Consider the following 13,506-nt stretch of genomic DNA (forward strand, 5'->3'; position numbering starts at 1 on the left):
GAAATTGGGAACAACGATGAGTCACTGATCTGTCTGTGACACAAGTTCAAGGCAGCACACGATAATGATGTCACATCGACAACACACGGCATCTTAGGTAAGCTCTATGGGTAGGCTTGGTTAAAAATAAATAACATGTAGGGCAACTGGTTAAATATGCAGTATGTCACAGTATGTGCTTGCCACAGGGCCAAAAATACAGCTGAAGTTATGCAAACAATAATAAGGAAGTCTGATTAAGGTACACTTAAAAAGGTTGGTAACGTTATTCCTGGTATTCCTTGCTACTGTACAAGGAACACCAAAACAAATACATTAGCTGCTGCTGTACTGTCTCTATAGTGCTTCAGCACTTGTGTGGTAGCTTAGCATACTCCTTTTAGCAATCTAGTGTTCTTGTAGTAACGTTACATCTGGCGGACTCCAAATGTCTCCCACGGAAGAGAAAGAGAGAATTGTGTTTCCTTTTATTAGCAGCTGGAAGTAACAAAATATTTCACCATGTCAACATCTTACCAAGTAAAATATGTGGATTTTTATTTTTTACAGTATAGAGCTGTGTTTTTTGGCACATAATGTGATAGACAATATTAATTTAAGATACCATTCTTTAAAGAATCAGGAGAATCTCTGCAGAGGTGTTGCTGGTATTCTCCAGCCACAGATTCAGTCACCATGTGGGCTCGGTGATTAGCCCCAACATCAAAAGCTTAAGACTCCTTGCTTGTTGTTGTTTTTCTGTTATCCCTAATTAACTCATCTTAAGCCTCCTCCTTCTCTCAATCATTTTCTAGTATCAAAAACCGAATGAATAAGGAGATACCATGCTTAAATAAAGAGAAGTCAAACAGTTGACTGGCTAACTATCAACACTAGACTAGTTAAAGTCGACTCACTAACTGAAACATTACATCACACCTATGTTTGGATCAGCTCCAGTTTAGTGCTCAGTACTTTTGGCCTTTTGACAACGCATCATTAATTCCACAACTGTCCCTGTTTGAATTGGCATGCAGCACGCAGCCCTTTTAATTTGTCTCCTCGAGAGACAGCAGCCTCACCATTGTTTTTGAATTAGCAGTTCATGGTGTGAACTAAGGATAGAGTGTTGGGGGTATTTGGCAAACTTTAGCCATCAGAATACGTGTAATATTTGGTCATACTAGTAAGTCATGTGGCAGTGACTTAAAACTTCCAGATAGTGTTGTGGTAATAAATGGCAAAAAAAAAAAAAAAAGGAACACAATGTGACTATGCTTTTAACTGCTGAGTACAAAAACAGTGTGCACAACTCATTAAACTCCATATTGGATGTACTACAACTGCAACAGCAGATTCCCAGTATCTGTCATTATGTCAGCTAACAATAAAAAACAGCTACAGAGCAAGTCATCACCAAAACTGGCTAACTAAAGAGTGAAAAAGCTGCCGGGTCTGACAAATAGTAGTTTGTAATGCTGATGACAGGATATGAATTATGGTAGACAAACAACATAAATCTGTAAAAGCATTCTTCCCGGTGGTAATGGTGCAGAGAATATTCCCTAGGCGCACTGTACAAACGGCTTAATTTGAATGTCACGGTCCACTTTTACAGTATTGCTGACCAGGTACACATGCACGACAGTTCCAAGAAAATGACATCAACATAAGTTTTTTTTTCCACTGGGCTGCACAACACCCACATTTTAAAAATACCTAACAGAGTAGCACTTTGGGAATGAGGTTGCGTTGAATCTTCACAGCATAATCTCAGCGTGTTTTTCTGAAAAATCTGTAGAGCTGTTGTCACACTATTTAGCTGATGTGTCCTGTAAACATGAAATTCAGGTGATTCTGGAGGCCAGCAGAAATATAGGGACTGTTTAACACATATAGAATAATTACCTTCTCTTAGTATCAACCGTGCACACGTTGGGTTCAGATACTCGTCTCATAATTCCTGAAATGTGCCATCTTGACATTTCTTATTTTTACACTTCATGATACTCCCATTGTCTTCACAAATATCCATTTCAATCAAAAAAGGGATGATGGATGGAGCTGAAATAAGGCATGGCATTGCATGCAAAGCATCTGTAGCTTCGGAGAATGCTCTTGCACCACATTATCCAGAAATATATGCATGCACTCGATTCCTATGCTCGATGTACACACGCTGTAGCAGCAGCAAGCAGCAGCAGCAGCAGCAGCAGCAGCAGCAGCATAATCTGCTCTAGAGGGGCAGCTGTGGGTAGAGGCATTTGTTTTGGGGATGATTTGTTTGTTTGGGTCCTGGCACCCAGATGAGCAGTAATCAGAGGAGTTAGCAAACAGGATTGTGGTAGCCATGACGCCGAGAATCCTCCCCCACAGGGCCCGGACCCAAACAGCTCAGCGCTCTGGCTCTGGAATCGGGGCCAGGACTGGCACACACGCGCACACATACACACACATAAATATCCAGTGTCAAAGCATGTGATATGGCTGATGTAAATTGTTCTGATTGGTTTGATGGGCTCCTGACATCAGCACGAGTCTCCCAGGTGATGGTATACAACATTTGTGCACTGTGTGACGATAGTGTATTTGATATGATATGATTTCATTGTCGTCTGTTCTGGTTCCACATTTTGCTCCCTGCTGAGATGTGCTAATACTCTTTCTATATCTCCCTCCCTTTCAACCCTTTCTGTCTTTCCGCACAGGCCTGGTAGTGAGAGAGGCCAGCATAGAGATCACCCGGCAGCAGGTGGAGGAGCTGTTTGGGCCGGAGGACTTCTGGTGTCAGTGTGTGGCCTGGAGCTCTGCAGGGACCACCAAGAGCCGCAAAGCCCACGTCCGCATCGCCTGTGAGTATTCTCCCCTCCCTTCATTCTGTTCTTCAGCCCATTATTCAGTCTTTATCTTCTCTCTCATCTTTGCTTTCCTCTCCAAACAAAATCTCTCGGCTGCCAAGGAAATGCGCATCACAGACTGACTTGTGTATCACGACAGATTTACAGATTCTGGAGATAGAAGCAGTGGGAAAAAAAAGGTTTTACTAACATGGGACTCAAGTGTCCCTTTGAACTTGAGTTGGTAAAAAGCCGGCAGAATCTGAATCAGTTTCCTTATGTACAGTATAAACCTGGAGAAACAGGAAGAGAGGAGAGGAAGGGGAGAGCTGCAGCACTGTATACACAGTAGAAAGGCTACGGCGCATGTTTATACCAGAGTTCCCTTTTTTTTTTTTTTCCTGTAGGTGGTCCTCATTTGTTCTGTGCCTGTGTGTTTGTCCTCCTACTGAAATGCATAACACAATTGTTTCCAAGTAATGAGAAACATTCTGTTGCCTCTAAAGTTTGGGCTCATTTTTAACTGTTCTCCCAAAGGATCTGCCAATCAAAATCTGAAAAGTAATGAAACCCCCGGAGGACGTGCCGAGGAAAGCAGAGTTGTAAGAGTAGTTAAAGCTGTGACATCAAGGCAGCGCTTCTGCAACACAACACACATTACATAACACAACTGCTTACACATTGTTGTCAAAATTCCACCTGGAGGGACTTCTTTCATAGTATCAGCTAGATCATCACACTTCCAACTCCCGTCGAAGTCATTTCAAGGCATCCTGACTGACACGTCCTGTTATGACTTGTGGCAAACAGACAAAAAAAAGCAACACCCACTCAGAGTGTGTATTGTAGTCTGCATCAAATGTATTGTTATCACTGCTGGATGGGGCTTGATAGGGATATCACTTGAGCATAATGTTTGGCTGGCAACTCGGTGCCACCGTCAGAATGATTTCATTTTCACTTTACAGTACAGCGGAGGAGCACAGTACGGAGTCAATATCCATGGTTTTCGCTTGATCTACTCCATTTAGGGGCAGTTAGCAATCATATACCTGTCCCTCTCAATTTTTATCTCACCTAATTCTCATTTTCTCCCCGCCATTGTTGTGTTGCTGCCTCTCTGACTCTCTCTCTTACTGTTCCCCCCTGTTTCTGTACAGTATCTCTTTGAATTCAGTGTATCCCGTCTTTTTCAAACACCAGTAGCTCTTCTCATTACTGCCGCTGTTATACTAGCTTGGTGAATCAGAATCATGCCTCTCAGTCTCCCGCCGAGCCCACTCCCGCTGCTCCACCTCCTATAATCACCCGTGATGAGCAGCCTTCCAGCACTAACCTATCCCTCAAATCACAATGGACCCCTCTTCCCCTCCCATTAGCTTCTGCTGAATGGATTAGCTCCTCCACTGTGCTCTCTCTTCAGGCAGGCTTTCTTGTCAGAGCCAGGCTCTATCCTGTTAGGCTAATGGAAACTGGGCTTGTTTTCCTCTCCTCTCCCATCATCTAAACATATACAGTTTAATCAGACGGTGAGTCAGAGCCAGGGCTGGCGAGTTAAGAGGCTGTTGTATTGAAGAACTGGCTTTCAGACTTGCAAAAAAGGCTGGTCTGGCTAAAAGTATTGTCGGAGTTTGTGTGTGTCTGTTGGAGGGAGGGAGAGAGAATTTGTAAATTTCCCGTGATTGCCTTTTCTTCTTGTGACCTCCACAAAACCATTTTGATTGGCCTCCATAGTTGGGGAGCAGTGATTGCTTGCCAAAGAGAGGCAATAAAAGCATGTGCACAGAAGCAAATTAAATAAATGAATCAAATCAACTGAAATGCCTTTCAAAAGATTGTTGGAGGGTAATGTTTACTGAGAAAGCTGGAAATTGATTTTCTTGTTTGTTTGTGGCCTTATAATTTTACGAGTACAACATAATAACAAACCTCAACTAGTGACTTTAATAATGATTAAAACTTAAACTTGGTAAACCTTCATGGTCGCTCCTAATCTAACTTTGCATCAGTAATGATTTACTAAGCAATGGAGTTTCAAAAGTGTAAAGCTGGTGTAATTCAGCATGACAAGTAGCCCAACATATCCACTTTAAAGGTAATGGTTGTCATATGTGTGTCCTTCTGAGGGTGAGTGAGGCTGGAAGTGTTTGTCTGCCGAGGAGGGAATGGTGTGATTCCCACAGGAATGTCGACTCAGCTGGTTCCACACCCTTCAGTGTCCCACAGTACCGTTCAGGGTTACGAGACGTGAGCAAAGGAGAGACTCCAGAGGGGAAGCATAAACCAACATCCAATAAAATATACAATGCAAAATAATCCCATGCATGCCACTTACTGTGCTTCATCAAGAGTGATGCCAAAGGTTTGCAAATCATGATGAAAATAACAATACAAGCACCGGGTGTTTAATTTTAGTTTAACAAGCTGTAGCTGATCTGCTACAAGAAGTATGAGTAATAAAAACATGAATATTTCACATTAACTCACAGACACTGGCTGATGCTGTTAATACTAATAGTGTAATGAGGGCGATTCTGTGAATTTTTATGTTCTGTACAATAATGCGTTCACTTGATGGTAGTTGTGGCAGTAATTCTCTTGACTGACACTAAAAGAATAAACAAGCATTGTATTTTGTGATCCCCTGCATGGGTGTAAGCATTTTTGATCCTGTTGTTTGGGTTTAAGAAGGTAATGTGGCTCTAAAGTCAGGCTAAGTCCGCACGCAAACAGACCTTTTGTAAAACTCTATCCAGAATGATTTTGAGAAACTCAATCCATCCATCCATTTACAGCATGGATGTGTAGAAAGGGAAAAGAGAGGGATCAGAATGCACTACAGTACATCGTGACCAGATGGTAACCCTAAATTTGCGAAACTCTTGCTAGCCATTTCAAAATATTCTTGTCTCTCTGTTTTATGGTGCGACAACACCTTAGTTAACTTTTGGTTAAGTTTAGGCACAAAAGCTCTTGTTTAGGGCTTAGTAAACCTAAAAGTTCGGGTTACAATTAAGTGGCAACCTTAGGGGCTGAGATATGAAACCAGTGCCCAAGTGCCAGAAAGTGCAGTTCCTTGAATGGCCACATGGAGCTGGCTCCAGAAGTGATCCCCTATCCCCATAGACCCCCATGTTAAAATGCCAAAATTTACAGCAAAATAAACATATTTATAGCCTGGTAGCCTGGGGTGTGGCTGACAGGCTGTCTGTTAGGCGTTGCTACAGTCCATGAGTCGGATCATCCCCTTGCTCCTCCACAACTCCAACCTCGTGTCCAAATACAGTCACATCTGGCTACAAAAACCCAAGATGGTGGTAACCAAAATGCTGAAGGCGAGGCTTCAAAACGACAGTCCACAAACCATTGGGTGATGTAATGGTAGCTACATGCATTGATTTATACAGTCTATGGTTAAAATGATCATGGACATGGAACATGAAATCTCACGGGTGTTTCTGCAAATCTGAGGTAACCATCTACAACCTTGGTGCTCCAAGTAGCCTTCCAGTGATACATTTTTTGTGGCTTCCAGATAAGTTCAAAAGTAGCCGCCCACAGACGCCATAACAGGAGATATGTTGAACTCACCGTCTTTGGTTTAGTTTACTCAGTTTGATGATCCAGGGTGCTTCGGTTGGCTTCAGAGTTGACTGATTTGCAGCATGTATTGATACTTGCAAGATGACGCTATGAACTGATTGTTGTGACTGTTGCCTTTAAAAAAATTTAAAACAAAAATCCCCAAACAAACATTCCCCAAAGAAACAGACCTTTACAAAAACTTCAAATCAATGGGGTATTCAACGACTTAAGAATATCCAAACACACAGACTTTAAAGACTTTAACCCAGTGGCGTCTTCCACGCTCCACACTCACTAAGCACACCTGCCCTTGATTAAAGGTTACTGAGATGCCAGGTCAGGTGGCATATTAGAGTGACTCAAAAAATAATAGGAAACTAAGACTTGCTAGAAATGGTTCTAGCAACATTTTTGGCAGAATTCTGATTGGCCTACACTTTCTTTTTCTTTGCATGACTTTGGGGTTAACATTATATCAACAGTTGTATTGACAATGCTACGATCTTTTTGAGAACAAGGGAAGGGAAAATGAATAAATAAATAGCCACGTACGTGTGGACTAGCCTCAAAGTCTTACTTCTTCTCATGATAAACACACAATCTTTTAATTTAAAACATAATTTGGGCCAAATTAGAACCTGCTGTGGACCCTACAATGGACACCACCACTAGTAGACTGGCTACTATATAGGCATTCTGGTCCATTCTAAGCCGCCAAACATCATGCTGCACTACTACATAGTGAGCAGCCAGGCCGGTGAAGACTTGCATACTCTCCAAGAACTTTATAAGGACAAATCAAATTTAATTTACTGGATTTGTCTATACATAGTACTCAACTGTATATCATGATTGTTGTCACAGTGTAGAAGAAGGTGTGCCTGATTCTCCTCCTCACCTGTCAGACTGTGACTACATCTTCTTTTATCTTTTGGAGGCAGTTTGAACTAAGATCCATCTCCACACTGTAGTTCTGACATCAGAGCAACAGGAGAATGACTCTTACAACTTCAATCGACAGTACCCCTTTGAGACATAGTTTGCTACCACCTTTCCTTTCCTTTCCATCTAAAGAAAAACAAACTGTTTGTCCTTGGATCAAATTCCGTGAAGTTATGTCCCAGAATATGCCCCCTCCAGTCATTCTCTCTTTTAATTTCATACCAGAGTTTTATAGGAATTGCTTTCAATTCAACACCACGCTTTCAGCTTTTATAATACATTGAAATCTGTGGCATTATGGCATATTCCCCCGAAGACACGCGTTCTCACAGGTTGAATTGGGACAAGGGATCTCACTGAATTTGTTATTTTAAGGTTCATTTTTCAAAATAAAAAATGAACCTTAAAATGACTATAGGTATTCTTTGGGGCCTGCGGGGGTTGCCTGATCATGTATTCTGTAATAAGAACATGATCTAGTTTCTCCTGCAGGGGATGTGGAACAGTTAGCTGAACAGGGAAATGTCTCTATTTAAGTATAATGTCTCCTCATGTAATCGCTACTGAACAAAAAGAAAGCAAGTGATGAAATCAGTAAATTGAGCCTCTGTCTTGATCAGGTTTAAGGGATGTATCTTTTTAATGCATGTAATGACGCCTACGAGAGACTTTGGCGAGAAGGCTCTGTTCTTACTATATTCATTCATACACACACTCCCATCTCCCCAGACATTGGAGAAGTTATTTACTATGATAGATGTGGGTACTGCAGCCTATTACATTTCTACAACCATTGTACCCAAGAGTATTAGACTTATTGTGTGCAGTCTGCTTCGACTTCTGAAGCACAAATTCTGCCATACAATCTGTGTCACTGCACGCCTCTGTGTGCTTTCAGTCCACAGTATACTCACATCCAAAACTTGAATTCGAAACCAATGTGCTATTGCAGAGCTATCTAATATAATAAATCTCTTCTTTTATGTTAGCACGCTATGTCAATAGCAGTCTATTACTGTATTAATAGTGTTCTGTGAGGAAGAATTGCCATATCCTTTCCACAGATTGAATTGCTGAACCGGGGTCATTTCTGGGTTTGTTTCCATGGACACAGTTAGGTGTACGTAACTGAAGAAATGTATCAGAAACTTAGCGAATTGGAAGTAAACAGACTCCCAACACGTATTGTGCTGTTGCAGTCTGTCTGTGGTTTTGTTAGAGCCCTGTCACACACAGTCTTTCAACATGTCTTGCTTAGTTCAACCCGTAAAGGTCTGGCTTGACTTCATGGCTCACTATAACCTCTCAGCTTGCAGTTTCAGTACAGCACAGATGTAATTTTCAACTTGGTTTGTCTCCCACTTCAGTCACGCTTGCCTTCATTAGCAGGGCTGGCTTGGCTTAATGGTGGCATAGTTGCAGAGGTCAGTTCATGTCAGATTCTGTATGTAGAAGTCGTATAGGAAAAAAACATGTTTTTTTAGAGCCTGCTGTGGTGGATGTAGTTACTGCTTTAGATTCAATGTGTCTGTAAAAATCCTGAGGAGTATGTTTGCCAGGAATATTGTGAAGGCTGTGGAAATGGTATCAGTGGAGTTTGGAGGTTTGATTGTAGATTTGATGCTTCAGTAACTCTAAAGTTCCCAAGCAGTACTTTGACTCCCCATTAAGTCTTCGACTCTCTCCCCTCTCTGCCCTCCCCTTTCCTCTGTTGTGTATGATGCTCGTTGCTCCTGTCTCAATCTGTGCAGCAGGTTATGATATATGTCTAATGGGCTTTGGGTTCCAGTGTAGCATGACACCTTCAGTAATCCTGCCCTGTCAGCTCCACTATCCCTGCCCTGCACTACTCCATCAGGGCTCGCACAGCACAAAAATATTGGTTTTTCATTGGAGGGCGAGTGATCCCCTTCTCCCTATCTTTCTTCCATCTTCTTCAGCCAAGTTTATCTGTGTGCTGAAGGAGAGAAGAAGATAGAAAGAAAGGATAAATCTCAGTTACTGTTTCTAGCATTTAAATACACAGTCTTGTGTGTTGCTTTTGCACAGTGGCAGTTATTATTGATGAGTTACCCTGCCTTTTCTTTTGATGATTTATTGTTAGCGCACCAATACTATATTATTGATCGACTCACGTTTAATTTAATATTAAACATAGCTCTCAAAGCAGCTCTCACAACGTGATTCTGTCTGTTCATTATAGACTTGAGGAAGACATTTGACCAGGAACCTCTTGGGAAGGAAGTGTCACTGGAACAGGAAGTGTTGCTCCAATGTCGCCCACCTGAAGGCATCCCAGCTGCTGAGGTAAGCTTCAAAAGACATTCACTGAGCCAGCACACTGAAGTTGTTTGTAGGGCTGTACCGACTAGTTCAAAGCTTCCAAGCTTCGTTCATTACATTGACATTTGAATTCTAAATCAGCTTTCAGCTGCTGCTTTTTATTCATTTATTTATTGCCTGTCTATTCTGTTTAAACACAATATTTGTGCACAGATGCAGGCAGGGTGAAAACAAGCCGCAAACCTCTGAGACTGAAAAATAAAGTTAACCGAAAACTGCAGTTCTTGCAATGGCCACTTGAGGCTGGCTCCAAAAGACAGTCAATCCCCATAGACCCCCATGTTAAAGTGCCCAACTTTACAGCAGGGTGCATGAGCAAGTAACAAAACGTGTAGCTCAGTGTGTGACGTAAACAGTGACGTAGGAGGGAAACCGCGGCTAGTCAGGCGGCGGTAGTCAAACGCGATTCTCTTGTAAGCGACCCCATTCTTCACCGTACCCGTCATGTGACCGTTAAAGGCCTCTTTGTTTGCGAGGACAAGGAGGGCGCGCAATTCTTTGTCTCCTCAGTTGCTCATCTTTACAGTGTCTGTCAGGTTTGCATTTCCCTCTTGCTACTAGCTGCTCATTCCTGCTATCAGCTGTTTCCTCTTTATCCACCGCCAGTGGCTCGCACGTGTGGTGTCATCAACAGCTCCTTCTGTTGCAGATGGCTGCCTTGGTCTTTTTAAACTAAAAGGGTTCATCCAATATCATCCAATCTAAACACTCGCAGCTTGCCCACAAAATGGCCCAACATTCGCGGAAAATCTGGCAGTGTAAAAGGGGCTTATGAGTCAGATCCATCCCTCACTCCTGCACAGCTCCACCCTGTCATACAAATATATTGTAACTTCTGGCTCCGTCACTATAGTTAATTTCCCCTTTTCTGACAACTGTACAGGGCTTGAATTTTAATACAACTCACCAGTTTACATTTTATTAATGCTTAAAATTGCGCATAATTAGGGGCGCGCGGCTTTGAGCGACAGGCTGTCTGCATTTAGTTTTCTTGGCTTCTCAGTCAGACCCATCCCTCGCTCCTCCACGGTGTCAGCCTCTTGCCCCAAATATGGTCATTTCTGGCTCCAAAAAAACAAGATGGCGACGGCCAAAATGCCGAACACGAGGCTTCAAAACAGGAGTCCTCAAACTAATGGGTGATGTCACAGTAGCTATATCCATTGTTTTTACAGTCTGTGGTCTTATCTGCAAGGGCTCCAAAACGGGAGCCCAAAGTGGAAAGTAGACTTGTAGCATTACTCACAGGAGGCCATACTGGGAATGAGACTTACCAGCACATGAACAAGACTGGGCCTGAGGTGGTAAGCAGGTTAGGTAGCTGTGGTTTCCTCCCAGTTGGTGGTGTTTGTTGTAAAAATGCAAAACAGTGGTGATATTATTTGCTGCTGGCTAGTTAGTGGCAGGCTGTCCTGACTGAGATAGCCTGACAGGGTGGTGAAGCAGCTATCTAACTGCACCATAAATGACATTTATTCATAACAGAAAGGTCATGAACTTTGAATGAGGATTTTGTTTTCATAAAATGTGACAACAGAAAATTGAAGACTCAAACCTAGATAGAACTTTCACATGTTTAAAAAAAAGATGTTTGGTACAGCCGTTTTGGTGAAGTTAAGAATAATTTTCATTTGTAAAGATAAGTCCTAATATGCAGTTACACATGTTCACCCTAGAAATGCAGGCAGTTGTGATTATCCAGATTAAGCTCAGCCAAAAGTTCTCGCCTCAAATCCAATAAACTGGCTGCTCTGAAAAGAGCTTTATGTTTAGAGCTGCACTGTTGTTTTAGGGTTTCTGTTGAAAGTCGACATCATTTCTGGTGTGATTTTTTTAAAAAGATATATAATGGGTAGCTGAAATTTCCACATAATTGTATGTTTAGCATTTGTATTTATGAGAATAGATTATATTTTTGGTAATGACAGTCATTGGTTCTGTTCTTTGATGACATAAAAATGGTGAAAACTGTGTTGATAACAGAATTTGCCTCAGTTTTGAACTCTGCTCAATTCAGAAGTTGTAATGAAATAACACTGAATAAATCTGACACAGTCCACCGCACAGATAAGGACATTTTTCCACCACTGCTTGGGCTATTTAAGCTATTTGGGTATTTCCTGAACATCGGCCAGTCGCTGCAATTTGGTCAGAGGAGAGAAAATTGTAATTATCTGCTGTGGGAAGAAAAAGAATAAAACCAGTTGTGTCCCCATGTTACCTTAGCTCAACCGCTATCGCCTCCCTGCTCTACTTCCTCCCTGCCCTACAGTAGAACACTGTTACAGCTGCATTTGAAAAGGCTCAGTTGAGATTGCAGGAACATAAATAGAGGATGAAAGGGTGGTTTGATGGGTGGGGGAGCTTTGGTGTTTTTTTTTTTTTTTTTTTTTTTAGTTGGGGGTGTTGGGACTGAACTCTGTAAAGGCTTGTGATTGACCTGGAAAAGCCGAGTTAAGTGAGTGGAACTGCACAGCATTTATCCCCACTGAAAGTGCTGACAGGCTAAATGGACGAAAGTTTGGGACTGGCAGTCCGCAGATTCTCCTTATACAATCCAGGCTTCAGTGTGATAGTGTTGCTTTAACAGCCATATAGTATTGGTGATTCTGCCGCCTGTCTGAGGTCTCGCTGTCAATCCTGGATTGGCTCAGTGCTGCGATTAAAGACTCAGCTGGGGTCCAATCGTGACACATCTATGCTTTCTGAGATATGGTTACTGTGGCAACCAAGATGTACAATGAAGAGTAAATAGGAGGCTTGTCAACATTAATAGCATTTTCAGTCTGGGTAAAGAAGGTAGGCATTTGTGTTTAGTCAGGTAGAATCAGTTTTTTTTTTTGTTTGTTTGTTTGTTTTTTTAAATATGGTTACCCATCACCAAACTAGCCATCTGTTTTACAAACAAGAGGAAAATAATGTGCAGTTGAAATCTTCAAGAAAAACTTCAGTGTGAGGTCAAAATTTGGAATATGATTAGTGGCATTTGTTGCAATTTGCCTCGTCTAAAAGATAAAAACAAACAGATTGTTTAAAATTCTCCCTGCATGCTTCACTTTCTGTATTTCTGACTAAGAGCAGTGATTGTTTTCTCTGTTTACTTTCCCGTCTATGATCGAGTTGAATTTTGTGTGTGTACAGAGGTACTTTTTCAGCTTCTTTAATTACTCACACTTACCTCATGGCTACAAAAAAAAAAAAGACAACAGTTCCGTTCCACAAGTTGTTTATCCACTTTTTTCCTGAACTCAAACACAGCTGCCTCAGTGGGAAAAAGGACAAAACTGAATGCTGCTTTTTCATCCGTGTTTGTCAGGCCTTTTCTCACACAAGGCCGCCAGAGAAAAAGCCTCGGAAAAAGCAGATGGGCTAAGTCTGTGGTTACATATGAATCTGCAGAAATGTGCAGCAGTCGTTGTGAAGGGAAGATCTGTCATATTTCACCCACTCTAAGACAAAAAATAATATAGAGGGGATGAGAGAGGCTGAAGGCAGAGGGAGAAGAGCTGTTGAGGTTTGTCGGGGTTGGATCCAGTGGGTTGTTGTCAGGCCTCCAGCGGGCTGTCAGCTCGCTCTGTGGTTCCTTTACAGGCCTTTGCCTAGTGAGGGAGAGGCTGGCAGGATGGCAGGCTGTGGCTGAGCCATAAAACCCATGCTCTTACAGCACTTTTGTTAAATCATGTGGATTGTATGTGATGGACATTGTGTTATGTGGCAGTGTTCCAAAGCCATTCTGTCATGAAAAAGACAAGCGGGACACATAGTCACATCCCCGCATTTCCACATGGATGTTCACATGTCGGAGTACCAGCAAGGACAT

The 13,506-nt window shown here is 42.1% G+C and overlaps 1 protein-coding gene across 3 annotated transcripts in view; it reads left to right on the forward strand.

Moving 5' to 3' along the window:
- Nucleotides 1-13,506, forward strand: part of unc5cb (unc-5 netrin receptor Cb) — a 148,274-nt gene that overhangs the window by 89,014 nt on the left and 45,754 nt on the right. For all 3 annotated transcript variants that reach the window (XM_049603744.1, XM_049603745.1, XM_049603747.1), the window contains exons 3-4: nt 2,688-2,831; nt 9,547-9,650. In XM_049603744.1, coding sequence (XP_049459701.1) covers nt 2,688-2,831; nt 9,547-9,650 — 248 coding nt within the window. The remainder of the gene's footprint in view (nt 1-2,687; nt 2,832-9,546; nt 9,651-13,506) is intronic.

Source organism: Epinephelus fuscoguttatus, linkage group LG18 (assembly GCF_011397635.1).
Source record: "Epinephelus fuscoguttatus linkage group LG18, E.fuscoguttatus.final_Chr_v1".
NCBI lineage: Eukaryota > Metazoa > Chordata > Actinopteri > Perciformes > Serranidae > Epinephelus > Epinephelus fuscoguttatus.